Source organism: Mobula birostris, chromosome 5 (assembly GCF_030028105.1).
Source record: "Mobula birostris isolate sMobBir1 chromosome 5, sMobBir1.hap1, whole genome shotgun sequence".
Lineage (NCBI taxonomy): Eukaryota > Metazoa > Chordata > Chondrichthyes > Myliobatiformes > Myliobatidae > Mobula > Mobula birostris.
This window is the reverse complement of record NC_092374.1, coordinates 9,068,205-9,090,332: the sequence shown is the minus strand read 5'-3', so window position 1 is coordinate 9,090,332 and position 22,128 is coordinate 9,068,205. Positions and strand designations below refer to the sequence as shown.

General features: G+C 44.4%; 1 protein-coding gene across 1 annotated transcript in view; it reads right to left on the bottom strand.

The window, feature by feature from the left end:
• The window catches only part of LOC140197474 (uncharacterized), a 58,353-nt gene that overhangs the window by 5,256 nt on the left and 30,969 nt on the right, over positions 1–22,128 (bottom strand). The window contains exons 8-10 of the mRNA XM_072257435.1: positions 14,303–14,392; positions 5,758–5,829; positions 4,127–4,204 (exon numbers count right to left, since the gene is read on the bottom strand). Of these exons, the coding sequence (XP_072113536.1) occupies positions 4,127–4,204; positions 5,758–5,829; positions 14,303–14,392 (240 nt within the window). The remainder of the gene's footprint in view (positions 1–4,126; positions 4,205–5,757; positions 5,830–14,302; positions 14,393–22,128) is intronic.

Sequence of the window (22,128 nt, the reverse complement as noted above, 5' to 3'; positions counted from 1 at the left end):
CTCTGGTCCTTGTTTGCTTGCTGGTGGGAGGAAGGTCAAATACATCAAGATCTTTGGCCTCCACGTCCTGATCTCGTAGCTGCTTTACTGGCTTTAACCTTGCCTACATATTCAGTCAACCTTGAACCCTTGAGGCCACTGGATTGTGGGGGTTGGTGGGACGCCCAGTGGGTGCTGTTAGTGTGTGTGGCTGTTCCTGGACAATATGCCAAGGGTGTGCTGTTCAGCCAACTGAAGAGATGAATCTCCAATAGATACCCACAGTACTGCAGCTATATTTCATTAGGACTTTGAGGAGATTTGGTATGTTACCAATGAATGGAAAATCCTATAAGCAGTAGCAGTTCATCATGGGTAAAGCCCTCCCCGCCACTGAGTATATCTATATGCAGCACTGTTGCAGGAGAGCAGCACCTATCATCATGGTCCCCCATTACCCAGGTCATGTTCTCTTCTCATTGCTGCCTCTAGGAAGAAGGTAAAGGAGACTCAGGACTCATACCAACAGTTATTAACCCTCCACCATCAGGCCCTTGAACCGAAAGAGATAACTTCATTCAACTTAACTTGTCCCATGATTGAAATGTTCCCACAACCTCATGTTCTCGATATTTACTGCTTATTTACTTATCAATATATTTCTTTCATTTAGTGTTTGCACAGTTTGTTGTCTTGCACACCGGTTGAAAACCCAAGTTGCTTTATAATTCTGTTAAGGAGTTATTGAGTATGCCTGCAAGAAAACGAGTCTCAGGGTTGTATATGGTGACATATGTGTACTTCGATAGTAGATTTATTTTGAACTTTGACTTTTAGCAAGTTTCTACAAATGCACCATGGAGAGTATCACTGTCTAGTTTGGAAGCACTGCAGTGCACTCAGTGATTTAGAAACAGCTTCTTTCTCCTGTCATCAGATTTCTGAATGGTCCATGAACTCTACATCACTATTTTGCCCTCTTTTTGCCCAACATTTATTTTTTATATTTCTTTTTAAATCTTTTTATTAATTTTCAAAATTATAAACACAGTAACAATGTTGATACAAAGAGATTGGAATAGTCTTAATAAACATATACAAAAAAGATTTTAAGTAACATAGGCATAATAGACTTCCAAGCTCATAATGAAATTAGTCATAAAGAGAAAAAAGAAATAAAAAGAAAAATATATATATAAACAAAGAAAAACCCCCAAAAGAAAAAAAAACTGAATACTAAACCCAAAAAAAAAGCAAACAGAACAACACAGGGCTAGACCAATATCTTGAATCGAACACGTTCAGTAATGTCGTCAACTCCGCTCCTCTATTCGTATATTTTAAGTTAATAAAGAAGATTCAGAAAGGTCAAATTACCTCATATGAAAATGTTACATAAAAGGTTTCCAAGTTTCTTCAAATTTAACCGAAGGATCAAAAATATCACTTCTAATTTTTTTCTAAGTTTAAACTTAATACAGTATAGTTTGAGAAAACCATTGGGATGTAGTAGGAGGATTGGTTTCCTTCCAGTTCAATAAAATAGCTCTTCTGGCCATTAAAGTAACAAATGCTATCATCCGACAGGCTGAAGAAGACAGAGATCTATGTTCTACCATTGGCAATCCAAAAATGGGGTTGTAAATCAAAACATAGAACTATTGAGATAATATCAAAAATATCTTCCCAATATTTTTCCAAAAGAGGACAGGACCAAAACATATGAGTTAAAGGAGTGACATCTATCACAAATAGGATTTATATGGGAATAAAAATGGGCTAATTTATCTTTGGACATATGGGCTCTATGCACCACTTTAAATTGTATTAATGTATGTTTAGCACATATAGAAGAAGTACTAACTAATTGAAAAATTTTATCCCATTTCTCTATAGGTAGACAAAGTTGAAGTTCCCTCTCCCATTCATTTTTAATTTTATCAGATATACCTGGCTGTAATTTCATAATTATATCATAGATAACTGCTATTAATCCCTTGTGAAAAGGATTTAAACCTAAAATTTTATCAATGATATCAGTCGGATTTGAAGTCGGAAAGGTAGGCAATGTAATATTTAAAACATTTCTTATTTGTAAGTATCTAAAAAAATGGGATCTAGGCAATTCAAATTTCTTAGATAACTGCTCAAAAGACATAAAACAGTTATCCAGAAATAAATCATGAAAACATGTTATACCTTTCGTTTTCCATATCAAAAAGGCTTGGTCCATAACCGAGGGTTGAAAAAAGAAATTAGCTATAATAGGACTTGATAATGTAAATTCATTCAGGCCAGAAAATTTACGAAATTGAAACCATATTCGCAATGTATGTTTAACTATAGGGTTAAGCATTTGTTTATTCAATTTAGATAGTAAAAAGGAAGTGAAGTTTCTAAAATGGAAGCTAACGAAAACCCTTCAGGGTTTACTCAATGTGGGCTTAGAGTTATATTCCAATCTTGTGTCCAAAATATTAAATATCGACTATTAATTGCCCAATAATAAAATCTTAGGTTAGGCAATGCCAAACCTCCATCTTCCTTGGATTTCTGTAAATATTTTTTACTTAATCTGGGATTTTTTGCCATATATAAGAGGAAATTTTAGAATCAATAGTATCAAAAAAGGATTTAGGAATGAAAATTGATATCGCTTGAAATAAATATAAAAATTTAGGTAAAATAATCATTTTAATAGCATTGATTCAGCCAATCAATGATAGAGACAATGGGGACCACTTAGTGATCAGTTGTTTAACCTGGTTAATTAACGGTAAAAGGTTGAAATTGAATAGATATGTCTCTTAGTAATTTTAACTCCTAAATAAGTAAAATAGTCAGTAGTCACTCTAAGTGGAGAATTTCTATAAATGGGAACCTGCATATTTAATGGAAAAAGTTCACTCTTACCTAGATTCAGTTTATAACCAGAAAATCTACTAAACTGAGCAGGAATACTGCCGGAATAGATTTTCCTGGCTTAGAAATATATAATAGCGCATCATCTGCATATAGTGATAATTTATGAGTCTCATTTCCACGGCTGATGCCAAATATATTAGGGCAGTCACGAATAGCAATAGCTAGCGGTTCCAAAGCAATATCAAATAGTAGTGGACTAATAGGACAATTCTGCCTAATACCACGGAATAGATGAAAAATAGTCATAGTCATAGTCATAGTCATAGTCATACTTTATTAATCCCGGGGGAAATTGGTTCAAAAAGAGGGGATCTTTGATTATTAGCAAATACCAAAGCCAAAGGGGTGAGATATATCAGTTTAATCCAAGATATAAATATCGAACTAAAATTAAATTTCTCAAGGGTGTTAAATAAATATGTCCATTCAACTCTGTCAAAAGCTTTCTCAGTGTCCAATGAAATAACACATTCTGGAATTCTGGGTGAAGGCGTATAAACAATATTCATTAATCTCCTAATATTAAAAGAAGAGTAACCATTTTTAATAAATCCAGTCTGATCAGCAGAAATAATTTGAGGTAATATATTCTCCAATCTCATTGCCAATATTTTAGAAAAAATCTTAGGATCCACTTTCAGCAAAGATATAGGCCTATAAGATGCACATTCAGTAGGATTCTTATCTTCTTTGAGAATTAGGGAAATAGAAGCTCAATAAAATGATTGTGGTAATTTACCTATAGATACTGCATCCCTAAAAACTCTACATAGCCAAGGAGTCAGTGTAGTAGAGAAACATTTTTTAAAAATTCTACTGTATATCCGTCTGGGCCAGGTGCTTTACCTGAGTTCATCAAAAAGAAGCATTCTTTATTTCCTCTACTGTAATAGGTATGTCTAGTTTTGAACGTTCATTAGATGATAATTTTGGAATATTCAATTCCTTAAAAAATTCATGCATTATAGTGGAGTCATCAGGAAATTCTGATTGATATAAGGAGGTATAAAATTCTTGAAAGGATTTATTAATCTCGTCATGGTCAACCGTCAAAGTGCCATCCTATTTACGAATCTTAAGAATCTGTTGTTTCTTATTGTAACTTTTTTATGCATTGCACTGCACTGCTGCCACAAAACAACACATTTTTTTGACAGACAATGAAAATAAACCTGATTTTGACAATGGTGTTTCACTGCTCCCACTGTTTCACACGCCTTACCTTTCCGCTGCCCTGCTTCGGAATGTTTTCGAATCTGCACGATGCTGTAAACAGGCAGATGGGGATCCTCCTGGGGATCTGGAAAGGATGCAGAGTCGATGAACTTTCTCACCCTCTCACTACACGGATCCCACAACCCCAGCTCCTAGCCTGTTATTCCCTTGCTCTGAAGCCTCGTGTCTCCCGCCATGTAACGGAATGTGCCCTGTCACGCAATGCCACGCATTTCTGGAAGGCAAATTCAATGTTAGCATTCATTTTGAGAGGATTGGAATATAAAAGCAAGAATGTAATTCTGAGGCTTTATAAGGCATTGGTCAGACCACACTTGAAGTATGCTGACCAACTTTGGATGTTGGTAGGTTCTTGACTAGTAAGGGAATCAAAGGTTACAGGAAGAAGGCAGGAGAATGGAGTTGAGGGGGATAATAAATCAGCCATGATTGAATAGTGGAACAGACTCAATGGGCTGGATGTCCAAATTCTGATCCTATATCTCACAGTCGTATGGAAAGCCCTCTTAAATCCTGTCCTGTCAACCCCACCATCCCCCTCTAATACCCTGTACTTCTGATGCTTCAAACCTTCCCGAAAACTCTGATTCCACCCAGCAGTTGCCATGACAGTCCCTCTCTTTCTGATACAGTAACCCCTATTGCCTGCTGACAGGCTCCCCACCTCTTTTGATTGCACCCTGACACCAATGTCCGCTCCCCCCCCCCATCGGCAGTCCGGACAGCACCTCCCCTCTGATTGCTCCCTATCCCCTGCTTCTCTTGGGCAGGAGGAGAAGATGGCGACACGACGCAGCTCACGCAGATCTCTGGTGAAATGATATTGTATTTGTAAGTAGGATGCCGAGCACAATTCTGATTTGATGGAGACAGACGTGAGGAGCAGAGGAACATCTGGAGAAATTTCTGAAATGCCTGGTTCGCTGCCGCTGCTACTGTGCGATCGAGAATCTCCGGAGGGAAGGCTCCAAAATCCCCGGCTTTGCCTGCTGTTGGCGACCGAGGCTGAGGTCAAAGCATTGGGCAGAGATGGTGCTCGGTACTCAGTGTCGGAGGGCTGATCAGAGCTCGAAGTTTTCGGACGACTCCGAGTTGGACTGTGGTCAGGCATGGCAGGGAGAGTTTTCTTCCTTCTCCCGTCTGCATGAGATGTGGGACTTTCGAGAGACTTTGAACTTTTTTACTGTGCTCATGGCCTGTTCTTCATCAAGTTATGGTATTGTTGCACTGTTGTAACTATATGTTATAATTATGTGGTTTTTGTTAGTTTTTCAGTCTTGGTCTGTCCTGTGTTTTCTGTGATATCACACCGGAGGAATATTGTATCATTTCTTAATGCATGCATTACTAAATGACAATAAAAGAGGACTGCGTGTCCTCATAATCAAATCTAATCTAAATCTATGACAGACACTGCCCTCACCCTATCCCAAGCACCCTCTCTCTGTGCTCCAAGAACCCTCCATCCCCCTCTACTATCCCACTCTCCATTCCATAACCTCAGCTCAACTGTGGATACACTACAGAACAAGCTGACGGAAAAGTCATGGAGGCAAGAATCCTTGGAAGGAATTTGGCCAATGATTTACCGCCTACCGTATGTTCACCGTTGCTTACCCATCTTCGTCTGGGAATCTGTTTGAAAGTTAGCATTGCTGTAGAGCTGCTGGTTTAGAGACTCCTGAGGATCTAGAAAGGGCATAGACAGTTATTACTTAAGATTCAAGATTGTTTAATGTCATTTCCAGTTCACAAATGTAAAGAAGAATGAAATAATTGTTACTCCAGATCTGAAACAGCATAAAAAACCACATAGGATGAAGGAGCAACACACACAAAATGCTGGAGGAACTCAGCAGGTCAGGCAGCATCTATAGAAAAGAGCACAGTCGACATTTTGGTCCAAGACCCATTGGCAGGACAGTAGGGTCTGCCAAAGGGTCTATGTCCTGCTGAAGAGTTTCAGCCCGAAACGTCGACTGTACTTTTTTCCATAGATGTTGCCTGGCCTGCTGAGTTCCTCCAGCGTTTTGTGTGTGTTGCTCAGATTTCCAGCATCTGCAGATTTTCTCTTATTTAGGATGAAGAATATAAAATAGCTTATATTCATAGATTGATCGTACGTCCATAAACCAAGGGTTCCCAACCTTTTATATGCCATGGATCGCCACCATTAACCTTTTATATGCCATGGATCCCCATCATTAACTTTTTATATGCCATGGATCCCCATCATTAACTTTTTATATGTCATGGATCCCCAGCATTAATCTTTTATATGCCATGGATCTCCACCATTAACCTTTTATATGCAATGGATCCCCACCATTAACCTTTTATATGCCATGGATCCCTAGCATTAACCAATGGGTCCGTGGACCCCAGGTTGGGAACCCCTGCCATAAAGTGACACCAGACACAGGAGTGTTTGTACATAAGGTGACTGACAGGAAATGATCAAGTCGTGGTGGTTGGGGGTGTGGAGGAGTGGGTTAGTGGGTGGAGGTGTTGATCAGCCTTACTGCTTGGGGAAAGTAACTGTTTTAGAGTCTGGTGGTCCTGGCGCGGATGCCAAGTAACCTCCTCCCTGATGGGAGCGGGACAAACAGTCCCAGAGCAGGGTGGGTGGGATCCTTCAAAATCAGCAAAACTTAAATTCAGTTTACATAATCTTCTGGTTTCTTTTACTCCAGAGTCCATCTACTTCCCGTTCAAAGATATTCAAAATTATGTTTCCACTGGTCTTTGAGAAAGAGATTCCCAAAGACCCTAGACCAGCAGTTCCCAACCTTTTTTATGCCATGGACCAATACCATTTAGCAAGGGGTCCATAGAGCAGGTTGGGAAGCTCTAGACCATCTGAGAGAGGGGAAAAAAATCACCTCAATCTGACAATATTTATTTATTAAGATACGGCTTGGAACATGCCCTACTGACCCTTCAGTCCCCGGTTTAACCCTAGCCTAACCACGGGACAATTTACAATCACCAATTAACCTACACTAATGTCTTTGGATTGTGAGACGAAGCAGAAAACCAGGAGGAGACAGGGTTGTACTTGAATCTCAGGGGGACCAATATCCTGGTGGGGAGGTTCGCTAAGGCTGTTGGGGAGAGTTTAAACTAGAATTGCTGGGGGCTGGGAACTGAACTGAAGGAAGGGGTGGTTGGCTCACAAATAGAGAAAGCTTGTAGACAGTGCGAGAGGGAGAATAGGCAGGTGATAGAGAAGGGATGTGCTCAGACCAATGGTTTGAGATGTGTCTATTTAATGCAAGGAGTATTATGAATAAAGCGGATGAGCTTAGAGCATGGATCAGTACTTGGAGCTGTGATGTTGTGGCCATTACAGAGACTTAGATGGCTCGGGGCAGGAATGGTTACTTAAAATGCTGGGTTTTAGATGTTTCAGAAAGGACAGGGAGGGAGGCAAAAGAGGTGTGGGCGTGGCACTGCTGATCAGAGATAGTGTCACGGCTGCAGAAAAGGAAGAAGTCATGGAGGGTTTGTCCACTGAGTCTCTGTGGGTGGAAGTTAGAAACCGAAAGGGGTCAATAACTCTACCGGGTGTTTTTTATAGACCACCCCATAGAAAGAGGGACACCGAAGAGAAGATAGGGAGACAGATTCTGGAAAGGTGTAATAATAACAGGTTTGCCATGGTGGGAGATTTTAATTTCCTAAATATTGATTGACATCTCCCGAGAGTGAGGGGTTTAGATGGGGTGGAGTTTGTTAGGTGTGTTCAGGAAGGTTTCTTGACACAATATGTAGATAAGCCCGAAAGAGGACAGGCTGTACTTGATCTGGTATTGGGAAATGAACCTAATCAGGTGTCAGGTCTCTCAGTGGGAGAGCATTTTGGAGATAATGATCACAATTCTATGCCCTTTACCACAGCGTTGGAGAGGGACGGGAACAGACAAGTTAGGAAAGCATTTAATTGAAGTAAGGGGAAGTATGACGCTATCAGGCAGGAACTTGGAAGCATAAATTGGGAACAGATGTTCTCAGGGAAATGTACAGCAGAAATGTGGTAAATGTTCAGGGGATATTTGCGTGGCGTTCTACATGGAAACTTTCCAATGGGACAGGGAAAGGATGGCAGAGTACAGGAACTGTGATGTACAAAGACTGTTGAAAATCTAGTCAAGAAGAAAAGAAAAGCTTACAAAAAGTTCAATAAACTAGGTAATGATAGAAATCTAGAAGATTTTAAGGCTAGCAAGAAGAATGAAATTAGGAGAACCAGAAGGGGCCATGAGAAGGCCTTAGTGAGCAGGATTAAAGAAAACCCCGAGGCATTCTACAAGTATGTGAAGAGCAAGAGGATAAGACATGAGAGAATAGGACCAATCAAGTGTGACAGTGGAAAAGGATCTTGGCAATTGTAGGGATGATCTACAGCGGATTGAAAAGCTTGAGCATATAGACATCAAGAAAGAGGATGTGCTGGAACTTCTGGAAAGCATCAAGTTGGATAAGTCTCCAGGACCGGACAAGATGTACCTCAGGCTACTGTGGGAGGTGAGGGAAGAGATTGCTGAGCCTCTGGCGATCTCTGCATCATCAGTGGGGATGGCGAGCATTCAGAGGATTGGAGGGTTGCAGATGTTGTTCCCTTATTCCAGAAAGGGAGTAGAGATAGCCCAGGAAATTATAAACCAGTGAGTCTTACCTCAGTGGTTGGTAAGTTGATGGAAAAGATCCTGAGAGGCAGGATTTATGAACATTTGGAGAGGCATAATATGATTAGGAATAGTCAGCATGGCTTTGTCAAAGGCAGGTCATGCCTTACGAGCCTGATTGAATTTTTTGTGTTGTGACTAAACACATTGATGAAGATACAGCAGTAGATGGAGTGTATATGGATTTCAGCAAGGTATTTGATAAGGTACTAAATGCAAGGCTTATTGAGAAAGTAAGGAGGCATGGGATCCAAGGGGACATTGCTATGTGGATCCAGAATTGGCTTCCCCACAGAAGACAAAGTGTGGCTGTAGATGGGTCATATTCTGCATGGAGGTTGGTGACCAGTGGTGTGCCTCAGGGATCTGTTCTGGGACTTCTTCTCTTCATGAGTTTTATAAATGACCTGGATGAGGAAGTGGAGGGATGGGTTAGTAAATTTGCTGATGGCACAAAGGTTGGGAGTGTTGTGGATAGTGTGGAGGGCTGTCAAAGGTTACAGTGGGACATCGATAGGAGTTATCTCACACTTATCTGGGCTGAAAAGTGGCAGATGGAGTTCAACCCAGATAAGTGTGAGGTGGTTCATTTTGGTAGGTCAAATATGATGGCAGAATATAGTATTAATGGTAAGACTTGGCAGTGTGTAGGATCAGGGGGATCTTGGGGTCCAAGTCCATAGGACACTCAAAGCTGCTGCGCAGGTTGACTCTGTGGTTAAGAAGGCATACGGTGTATTGGCCTTCATCAATCATGGGATTGAGTTTAAGAGCTGAGAGGTAATGTTGCAGCTATAAAGGACCCTGGTCATTCCCCACTTGGTGTACTGTGTTCAGTTCTGGTCACTTCATTACAGGAAGGATGTGGATACTATAGAGAGAGTGCAGAGGAGATTTACAAAGATGTTGCCTGGATTGGAGAGTGTACCTTATGAGAATAGGTTGAGTGAACTTGGCCTTTTCTCCTTGGAGCAGCAGAGGATGAGAGGTGACCTGATAGAGGTGTATAAGATGATGAGAAGCATTGGTCATGTGGATAGTCAGAAGCTTTTTCCCAGGGCTGTCAAGCTGTGGTGCTTCCAGTTCAGCGTACTCCCAAGACTCATGTGGCCTTTAACAGTGTATGAAATCCCCATCAGCAAGGTTGAAAAGCTCAAAAGAATGATCAGGACGCATGTAAAACAGTGGCTTGGACTTCCACGATGCTTAAGTCCTGTTGGACTGTACGGGAACGGCAAACTGGAATTACCAATTGCAAGTCTTGTGGAAGAATTCAAATGCACCAAAGCAAGGTTGGTCATGACCCTCACTGAATCTGAAGATACTGTTATTCGAACAGTAGCCCCCTGTGAGGCAACGGCAAGGAAGTGGGCCCCATCTGAAGCTGTTCAGAGTGCTAAGTCTGCTCTTCGCTTCAGGGATGTGGTTGGCCAAGTCCAACATGGGAGAGCCGGGCTCCGGCTTGTCCCAAAGGCTCCTCAATGGCACAAGGCAACATCAGTGCAGCAGAGACGACTCATTGTGGAGGAGTTGAGAAGACAGGATCATTCGTGACTCCCCTAACATATTTGGCATTATCCGTGGAAATGAGACTCATAAATTATCACTATATGTGGATGATCTACTATTATATTTTTCTAACCCAGGGAAATCTATTCCGGCAGTATTAACTTTGCTTGCTCAGTTTGGTAGTTTTTCTGGTTATAAATTGAACCTAGGTAACAGTGAACTCTTTCTATTAAATATGCAGGTTCCTACTTATAGAAATTCTCCACTTTTTTTTCATAGTCATAGTCATACTTTATTGATCCCGGAGGAAATTGGTTAAAGTGACTAGAGTGACTACTGACTATTTTACTTATTTAGGACCCTACTTGTGATAGATATCTCTCTGAAGTAGCTTCTTTAACTCATATGTTTTGGTTTTGTCCTCTTTTGGAAAAGTATTGGAAAGATATTTTTGATATTATTTCAACAGTTCTATGCTTCGATTTAAAACCCCATCCTATTACGGCAATTTTTGGATTGCCAATGGTAGAACATAGATCTTTGTCTTCTTCAGCATGTCAGATGACAGCATTTGTTACTTTAATGGCGAGAAGATCTATTTTGTTGAACTGGAAAGAAATCAATCCTCCAACTACATTCCAATGGTTTTCTCAAACTATATTATGTTTAAATTTAGAAAAAATTAGAAGTGATATTTTTGATCCTTCGGTTAAATTTGAAGGAACTTGGAAACCTTTTATGCAACATTTTCATATGATGTAATCTGGCCTTTCGGAATCTTTTTTTCAAACTTAGATTATGTGATTAGAGCAGCGGAGTTGACGACATTACTGAACATGTCTGATACAAGATACTGGTCTAGCCCTGTTTTGTTCTTTTTTTAGGGTTTTTTTTTTCTTTTTCTTTTGGGGATTTTTTTTGTTTATATATATCTTTTCTTTTTATTTCTTTTTTTAATGATTAATTTCATTATGAGTTTGGAAGTCTTTTATATCTATATTACTTAAATCCTTTTTGTATATGCTGATTAAGATTATTCTAATCTCTTGGTACCAACATTGTTACTGAGTTTATAATTTTGAAAATTAATAAAAAGATTTAAAAAGAGAAGACAGAAGGAGGCAGAGCGACACACCAGGGCCGTCTCAATGACCAAGCAGGGTCACTGGACTAATTGGGAGAGCCTGGAAAAGAGGAAACTTAGCTGGCGTGACATCTGGGAGATGGAGGGATCTCGGCTAAGTTTTGTCATCAGAGCCACTTATGACCTCCTACCCACACCCCAGAACCTGAACCAGTGGTGGGGAGAAGACCCCGCTTGCTCTCTTTGTCAAGCACCTGCATCACTAAGACACATTTTAACAGGATGCACCACGAGCCTCACCCGGGGCCGTACGCTTGGCGGCATAACCAAATACTCAGACAGCTGGCATCAATCTTGGAACAGAGGCGAAACGCCACAAATGCTGTCCCATAAACATCGGCAGGAAATGTCCACATCACACGATTTGTACCAGCAGACCAACCTCCAGAGCACCATACAACATCAAAAGATGTAAGCATTCTGCTGGTTGCTCGGGATTGGAAAATGGACGTGGACTTGGAAAGAAAGCTTGTGTTTCCCCCAGACATTGCAGCTACAACACTTCGGCCAGACATGGTCCTGTGGTCCACAACAGCCAAGCTGGCATATGTTGTGGAATTGACAGTACCATGAGAAGATGGTGTCGAAGAAGCTTAAGAGAGGAAAAAGACCGAGTACTCTGAACTGGCAACTGAAGCTGCCCAGAATGGCTGGAAGACCAAGATTTTCCCCGTAGAAGTGGGATGCAGGGGATTCGTTGCTACATCTACGACCAGTCTATTGAAGAAGATGGGAGTGAGGGGTCACTCCCTCCAACGAGCAATCAAGTCCTTGTCAAATGCAGCAGAAAAAAGCAGCAACTGGATTTGTATTAAAAGGAAAGACAACAACTGGGCTGCAAGATGAAGACAGGAGGGTATGGAACTGAGTGGGTGTATCTGGGACGCCAGGTAGCACTGTTGAGCCCTCTGGGCTTAGCAACGAAACATCAAAGAAGGAGGATGCCCACCTGATGACTCCGATGACGTACCTGCCCTCCTTCCTTGTCACCACTCCAAACCCACTGCCGACATCGAGAGTGCCAACTTACCATAGGGATTGAAACATCAAGTCCTAGTAGCTCTGCTGAAGAGTGTGATGATTTGGAGTATTGAAGGCTGGGGGGCAACCTGATAGAACACGGAACAGTACAGCACAGGGACAGGCACTTTGGCCGAAAATGTTGTGCTAAACCAATTAAATTAGTAATCAAATGGCCAACTAATCTCCTCTCCCTTCATAGTATCCATAAGCTTCCATTTTCCTCACATTCCTGTGCTGATCTAAATATCCCTGATGTATCTGCCTCTATCACCACCCCAGAGAGCACATCGTAACCACCCACCACCCTCCATAAAAACCTGCCCTCACATCTCCTTTGAAATTACCCCCTTTTGTCTTAAGTGCAGGAAGTTGAATTCAGCGGCATATATAGGGCAGATAGTCGGAGACAGAAGAGATCCTGCAGATGCTGGCAATCCAGAACAACTCACACAAGATCGTTTCGCTGAACACCTACGCTCTGTCTGCCAGAGAAAGCAGGATCTCCCAGTGGCCTCACATTTTAATTCCACGTCTCATACCCATTCTGACATGTCTATCCATGGCCTCCTCTACTGTAAAGATGAAGCCACACTCAGGTTGGAGAAACAACACCTTATATTCCGTCTGGGTAGCCTCCAACCTGCTGGCATGAACTTTGACTTCTCTAACTTCCGCTAATGCCCCTCCTCCCCCAGTACTCCATCCGTTATTTATTTATATACACATTCTTTCTCTCCCTCTCCTTTTTCTCCCTCTGTCCCTCTGACTATAACCCTTACCCATCCTCTGGGTTCTCCATCCGCCTTTTCTTTCTCCCTGGGCCTCCTGTCCCATGATCCTCTCATATTCCTTTTGCCAATCACCTGCCCAGCTCTTGGCTCCATCCCTCCCCCTCCTGTCTTCTCCTATCATTTTGGATCTCCCCCTCCCCCTCCCACTTTCAAATCTCTTACTAGCTCTTCCTTCAGTTAGTCCTGACGAAGGGTCTCGGCCCGAAACGTCGACTGTACCTCTTCCTAGAGATGCTGCCTGGCCTGCTGCGTTCACCAGCAACTTTGATGTGTGTTGCAACTCACTCAAGATGCTGGAGGAACTCAGCAGGTCGGGCAGCCTCGATGGAAGGGAATAAACAACTGACATTTCAAGCCGTCATTTCCATAGATGCTGCCTGACCTGTTGAGTTCCTCGTGTGTTGCTCCAGGTCAGGGGTTCCCAACTTTTCTTCTATGCCATGGACCCCTACCATTCTCGACGGGTCTGTGGACACCAGGTTAGAACCCCTGCTCTCGATACTCTTGTCTTTTACTCAGGACAGAAAGGCCAAATACCAGAGAACATAGCTTTAAGATGAAAGGGAGAATGTTTAAAGGACTGCTATGAGACAAGATTTTTGTTTTGACACAGGAACATATTACCTGAAGAGCAGAGCCATGGGAAGTGGTGTCTTGCCAACATTTAAGGGGCGTTTAGAGAGGCAGAGAATGGAGGGATGCTGACATGTGCAGTTTAAAATGGTATTACTGTATTGTTAGTGTGGACCAAATGTCTGGTCCTGCACTTCTCCCACATTTCTGTTTCCACGCGTTATGGAAACTCTTCCTTCCCTTTTGTCTGTCACCTGGCCCAGTTCAATAACCCTGAGATCTCCACCTTCCCCAACATGCTTTCCCCTATTTCAACTATTCTGTGGTGGCCGTGCATGCCAACTACAGGATTATATGGAATACCCTCCCCGAATCTCTCCCTCTCGGAAATCCTTCTGCATGATAATATGGATGATCATGGTCATTGCACTCACCGTTCTGTCCTGTAGCGGGAGCCACCTGGGGAGTAGCCTCTGCTGTTGAATTGACAATGCTGTAAATAGGGTCACTTTCAAGCTGCAAATCTGTCAAAGGCACAAAGATATCAGACGGGGATTTTAATGGAGAAACTGTCCAGCCCCATTCCTGTCCTGTAGTAATCGGGTGTGGGGTGAATCCTGGAGTAATGACTGCAAAAGTTTTCCAGCGCTACCCTAGCCAAGCCCCTACGCGAGGTGTTATCATTGTTATATCTGCAGACAACATCTTCTGCAGATATTCTGCTTGTCACCTAAAACACTTGAAGACTTCTACAGATGTACCGTGGAGGCAATTTTGACAGGCTGCATCACTCTCTGGGGTGTGGGGACTAATGCACAGGATCAAATGAAGCTACAGAAAGTTGTAAAATTAGTCAGCTCCATCTTGGGTACTAGCCTCCGTAGTATCCAAGACATCTTTAAGGAGCGGTGCCTCAGAAAGTCGCCGTCCATTATTAAGGACCCCCATCACCCAGGACAAGTCCTCTTCGCACTGTTGCCATTGCGAAGGAGGTACAGAAGCCTGAGTCACACACTCAGTAACAGCTTCTTCCGCTCTGCCATCTGATTCCTGGAAGGACATTGAACCTATGAACAATACCTCACCTTTTTTTGTATTATTTCTGTTTTTGCACTGTTTTTAATATAGCTATATATTAATATAGTTTTATATATATATAGACTTACTGCAATCGCTATACCTTTTTTCTATATTATCATGTATCGCACTGTATGGCTGCTGTTAAGTTAACAAATTTTACAGCATATGCTGGTGATATTAAACCTGATTCTGATTCTAATTCTACTCCCATCGGAGACGAAGGAAGATTCAGGTCAGGAAGTGCATTCCTTGCAATCAATAGCAACCGATTCACCTCATTCACGACCTCTACAAACTTCCAAGTATTCTTTGTAACTCATGCTCTCAGTATTAATTATATTTGCACAGGTCGTCTCCATTTGCACACTGGTTGTTTGTCAGACTACATGTAATTTTTCTGTAAAATTCTGTTGCATTTCTTATTGCCCCCACCACCCAGGACATGCTCTCTTCTCGCTGCTGCCAACAGTAAGAAAGTATAGGAGCATCACGACCCACACCACTGGGCTCAGGTAGAGTTACTACCCCTGAAACTGGGGATAACTTCACTCAACTTCATTTGCCCCATCATTAAACTGTTCCCACAACCTGTGGACTCACTTTCGAGGACTCTTCATCTCATGTTCTCCATTCTTATTGCTTATTTATTTATTATTATTATTTATTTATGTTTGTAATTGCACAGTTTGTTGTCTTCTGCACACTGGTTGAATGCCAAGTTGGACAGTCTTTAATTCGGTTATGGTCATTATTCTATAGATTTATTGAGTACGGCCACAAGAAAATTAATCTCAGGGCTATATATGTACTTCAATAATACATTTAATAATTTACTTTGAACTTTGATTCCACTGATTTCATAACCTATAAACTCACTTTCAATGATACTGCAGTTCTTATTCTCAATATTATTTATTTATTTATTTTTCTATTTGCACAGTTTGTTTTCTTTTGGTGTAATGGTTGTTGGTCTTTGTGCGTCGTTTTTCATTGATCTTACCGATTCTATTGTTTCTCACTGTGATGGCCAGAAAAAAATGAATCTCAGGGTAATATATACATACTCTAATTATAAATTCACTTTGAACTTTGAATTTTTTCCCCGATAAATGCCTGTGAGAACATGTCAAGGGAGCACATGGTAATATAGATGTACTGTGATAATAAATGAAGTCTGAACTTGCAGGAAAACAATTGAAAGTTGGACGTGCTCTTTCTGATCCAGAAGGTACCAACTCTACACTTGTGCTGAGATTGTGCTGTGGTGGCCAAGAAGAGGACAAGAAGCAACATAAAAGTAAGAAGGTGTAACTTAGTGTCCTTAAATTTTCAGCAGGTCAGGAAGCACCTATGGGGAGGAATAAACAGGCAACACTTTGGCCTGAGACCCTTTGTCAGGACTCCTGACCTGCTGAGTTTCTCCAGCATTTGTGTGTGCTACTCTGGATTTCCAGTATCTGCAGAATCTCGTGTGTCTTTATATAGCACTTTGATGAGTAGCATTCATTCATCACGTGTTGTGTTGTATGACATGGTTTTTCCATGACCATGATTGTACTGAGCAAATTTTTTCTACAGAAGCCATTGTTTTCTACTGGGGAGTGTCTTTACAGAACAGGTGACCACAGCCATTATCAATCCTCTTCAGAGGTTGTCTGCCTGGCGTCAGTGATCCCGTAACCAAGATTTGTGATAAGTACTACTTATTTATTTTCCTTTTTCTTATTGTAACTTTTCTGTGTAATATACTGTCCTGCCACAAAAACAATTTCATGATGTACTGTTTGACAATAAGACCAAAAGACCATAAGACACAGGAGCAGAATTTGGCCATAAGGCCCATCGAGTCTGCTCAATCATTCAATCATGGGTGACCCTTTTTTTAAAATCTTCTCCTTGACCCCACTTCCCGACCTTCTCCCCATAACCAATCAAGAACCTATCAATCTCTGCCTTAAACACACCCAGCGACCTGGCCTCCACAGCTGCACGTGGCAACAAATTCCACAGATTCACCACCCTCTGGCTGAAAAAATTTCTCCACATCTCTGTTTTGAAAGGGCACCCCTCTACCCTGAGGCTGTCCCTCTTGTCCTGGACTCTCACACCACGGGAAACACATCCTGTGTGGTAAACCATGTATATATGTTGTAACTCGGTTACCTGTCTGGACACACACCTCTGCTGACTGCCCCTGTGGCTCCTCCCACAGAGTCCTGTATAAAGGTGTTCGCCTTGCCCCTCCCCCTCAGTCTGGGGGCAGACACTCACTGTGGAGGTCGTATTGTACAGCGAATAAAAGCCTTTCAGTATTTTACCAAACCTCAGTCTTTTGGAGTAATTGAAGGTGCTTCAATTTTATTCGCTGTACATTTTGAAACATGGAACAGGCTCTGAGACCAGACAAATTAGATCTTGATCCGCAAACACCCGAAGCTGGAAATGCTTTCGAACTCTGGCTGGCCTGCTTCGAAGCGTATCTAGAGGAGATTAAAGCGACCGACCCCGTAGCAAAGCACAGAGTTCTACTCTCCAGGGTCAGTCCACGGGTTTATTTGCTGATCAGAGACCAGCCGAACTGCGACGGCGCGATGAACGCACTCAAAAGACAATACCTGCGGCCGATAAACAGCTTCTATGCTCGGCATCGCTTAGCGACACGGCAACAACGGTCCGGGGAATCGAGTGCTGAGTTTGTCCGGGCCCTACAGACACTCGTGCGGGTCTACAATTGCCAGGAGCTGACGGCGGCGCAGCATGCAGAACTCCTAGTGAGAGACGCCTTCGTCACGGGGACCAGGTCCGTGTATGCGCGCCAGCGGCTGCTGGGAAAAGCCAATCTTACCCTAAGTTCGGCGATCGAGCTGGCTGATACGTTGGAGGCCGCTCTGCATAACTCCGAGGCTCTCCAGGCACGCGATCCCCCGATGGCCTCGTGGGCGCCGCAGACCCCGCAACCCGCCGGCGAATCGACCTCAGCTGCAGCCAGTTGTGAGTCCGCGAAGTGCTACTTCTGCGGACTGGAGAAGCACCCCCGGAAACGCTGCGCGGCCCGACAAGCTACCTGTTCCAGCTGCGGAAAGAGGGGCCACTTCGCCAAGGTCTGTAAGTCAAAACCGCAAGCGGGATCTAGCAGCGCCGCGTGCGAGACGTGGGGGTCGCCATCTTCCCTGCACACTGCCACCACGTGCGAGACATGGGGGCCGCCATCTTGCCTGCACACTGCCACCACGTGCGAGACATGGGGGCAGCCATCTTGGTCGGCGCCACCTCCCACCGCCTACGACCAACGGGTGCTCATGGGCCACCCCACCGCGCCGGACCAAGACAGCGACCCCACCCTGGCTTCCGTGACCCTTGGCCAAAGCGCTCCCCACCAGCTCGCAAGGTCAATGATGGACATCCTGTTGGAGGGGCACAGGACAAGCTGCCTGTTTGACACAGGCAGCACGGAGAGTTTTATCCACCCGGCCACGGTGCAGCATTGTGGACTCATGATACGGCTGGTAAGTCAGAGGGTCACCATGGCCTCCGGGTCGCATACAACAGACATCCGGGGGGGTTGTGTAGCGACGCTAGTGGTGCAGGGCACAGAATAGCGGGACTTTAAGTTACTGGTCTTGCCTCAACTATGTGCCCCTGTGCTGTTGGGGTTGGACTTCCAGAGCCACCTGAAAAGCGTGACAATGAAGTATGATGGGCCTCTCCCGCCAATTACTGTCATAAATCCCGTTTTGTAGAGATATGTCACGTACCCCGCTACTGACCACACACACACACCGACCCACACATCCCACCCAACATCATGCCAACTGCCACACTACCGACACCACTTGCAGCCTCTCCACCCTCAGGATCCCTCCCCCACCGCTGTTCACCAACCTGACCCCCAACTGTAAACCCGTGGCAACTAAAAGCAGGAGGTACAGCGCGGGGGACAGAGCTTTCATTACGTCGGAGGTGCAGCGGCTGCTCAGGGAGGGGGTCATTGAGGCAAGCACAAGTCCTTGGAGGGCGCAGGTGGTCGTTGTTCGGAACAGGGAGAAGAATAGGATGGTCGTGAACTATAGCCAGACCATCAATAAGTTCACACAGCTCGACGCGTACCCTCTACCCCACATCGCGGATATGGTCAATCAGATAGCACAGTACAAGGTGTACTCGACCATAGACCTAAAATCCGCTTACCATCAGCTCCCCATCCGCCGGGAGGACCGCCCTTACACTGCCTTCGAGGCGGACGACAGGCTTTATCAATTCCTGCGCGTCCCCTTTGGTGTCACGAATGGCGTATCTGTCTTCCAGAGGGCAATGGACCAGATGGTGGACCAGTGCCAACTGAAGGCCATGTTCCCATATCTGGATAACATCACCATCTGCGGTCACGACCAGCAGGATCACGACAACAACCTCCAAAAATTTCTCCAAGTGGCCAAATCTTTCAACCTCACCTATAACAAGGACAAGTGTGCATTTGGGACCACCTGACTTGCTATCCTTGAGTGTGTCGTGGAGAATGGAGTCATTGGCCCTGACCCCGACTGTATGCGCCCCCTGTTGGAACTCCCTCTTCCCAATACCCTCAGAGCCCTCAAAAGGTGCCTGGGCTTCTTTTCATATTACGCCCAATGGGTCTCTAACTATGCAGACAAGGCCCGCCCCCGGTCAAGTCCACCACATTCCCCCTCTCTGCCGAGGCCCACACGGCCTTCAACCGCATAAAACGGGACATTGCCAAAGCAACAATGCATGCGGAGGATGAGGCCATTCCCTTCCAAGTAGAGAGTGACGCCTCCGACTTTGCGCTGGCTGCTACACTCAACCAGGCAGGAAGACCAGTGGCGTTCTTCTCCCGTACCCTTCAAGGCCCTGAAATTCGGCACTCTGCGGTAGAGAAAGAGGCCCAGGCCATAGTGGAAGCTATAAGGCACTGGAGGCACTATCTTGCCGGCAAAAGGTTCACCCTGCTAACTGACCAGCGCTCAGTCGCGTTCATGTTTAATAATCAGCAGCGGAGCAAAATCAAAAATGATAAAATTCTGAGGTGGAGAATCGAACTCTCTACCTACAACTATGACATCATGTACAGGCCTGGGAAGCTCAACGAGCCCTCTGATGCCCTATCCCGGGGAACATGTGCCAGCGCGCAGATCGACCGGCTATACGCCCTACATGTAGACCTTTTCCACCCGGGAGTCACCTGGCTTTTCCACTTCGTGAAAGCCCAGAACCTGCCTTACTCCCTTGAGGAGATCAGGACGATGACCAGGGACTGCCAAGTCTGCGCAGGGTGCAATCACCGCCGGTGCTACGGAGGTCACAGCGACGGACTCGACCGCCTGATAGACTTAACCTGTAAATATACTTCTTGTAAATATTGTCAGTCACTTCACCCTGCGGGACTCTTTTAAAAAAAAAGGAGGGGTGAATGTGGTAAACCATGTATATATGTTGTAACTCGGTTACCTGTCTGGACACACACCTCTGCTGACTGCCCCTGTGGCTCCTCCCACAGAGTCCTGTATAAAGGTGTTCGCCTTGCCCCTCCCCCTCAGTCCAGGGGCAGACACTCACTGTGGAGGTCGTATTGTACAGCGAATAAAAGCCGTTCAGTATTTTAACCAAACCTCAGTCTTTTGGAGTAATTGAAGGTGCTTCATCCTGACAGCTTTGTGGTGATTGCTGGGGACTTTAACCACACCAGCTTAAAGACTGTGTTCCCCAAATTCTGGCAATATGTGGATTTCAAAACCAGGGGAGACAGCACACTGGACTTGGTTTATACCAACACACCACAGGCATACAAAGCAGCTCCCCGCCCCCATCTTGGCCACTCTGACCACATATCTGTCATGCTAACACCAGCATATAAACCACTGCTTAAACGTGTGAGAGTAGAGAAAAGAGAGATAAGGGTCTGGCCAAAAGGAGCAGCCTCAGCACTACAAGACTTTTTTGCACACAGACTGGGACATATTCAAAACAGCAGCCTCCTAGGGTGATCATACAGACATTGAGGAGTATGCGGGGGCAGTAATCAGCTACATAGCCAAATGCACGGAGGATGTCACTGTGATGAAAACCTTCACTGCACGTGGTTATAAAAAGCCATGGATGACAACAGAGGTGCGTTCACTACTGAAGGCCCGTGACACAGCCTGCAGATCGGGGGACAGGAGTGCGCTTCGCTCAGCCAGGTCTGCACTTTCACTAGGGATCAGGAAAGTGAAAAGGGCCTACGCGGGCAAAATACATGGACACTTCTGTGACACAGGTGACACCAGACGGATGTGGCAGGGAATTAAAGCTCTGACAGACTACAAGATCAGGCAGAAAACTAATGACAGCAACACCTCTCTACCAGACAGGCTTAACAATTTCTTTGCCCGCTTCGAAGCATCAAACACTACAGCAAGGGGGAGAGCCAGTCCCTTTCCACCATCTGACAAGCCGGCTCCAATCATTGATCCAGAGCAAACACGGAGGACCCTTGCCAGGGTCAACCCACGAAAAGCCGGAGGTTCCAACAACATCCCTGGACGTGTGCTCAAGGAATGTGCTGATGTATTAGCAGGTGTCCTGACAGACATTTTCAACCTCTCCCTTAGTCAAGCCATTGTCCCCAGATGCTTCAAAACCTCCACAATCAACCCTGTAGCAAAGAAATCAGGTGTAGTCTGTCTGAATGATTACCGTCCCGTTGCCCTGACCCCCATAGTGACGAAATGTTTTGAACGGCTTGTCAAGCCTCATATCACAGCCAGCCTCCCCTCATCACTGGATCTTCTACAGTTTGCTTATCGTCCAAATCGCTCTACAGAGGACGCAATATCCACCACACTGCACACAGTTCTCTCTCACTTGGACAACAAAGACACCTATGCCAGAATCCTGTACATTGATTTCAGTTCAGCGTTCAATACCATCATCCCGCAGAGACTAGTGGAGAAACTGTCGCTGCTTAGCCTTAGCACTACCATGTGCAGCTGGATTCTGGATTTCTTGACAGAGAGACCACAGTCAGTCCATGTTGGCAGGAACATCTCTGACTCCATCACACTGAGCACTGGATCCCCACAAGGCTGTGTGCTTAGCCCACTGCTGTTTACACTGCTAACACATGACTGTGCAGCCAGATTCAAGGAGGGGAACCTGATCATTAAATTTGCAGACGATGCCA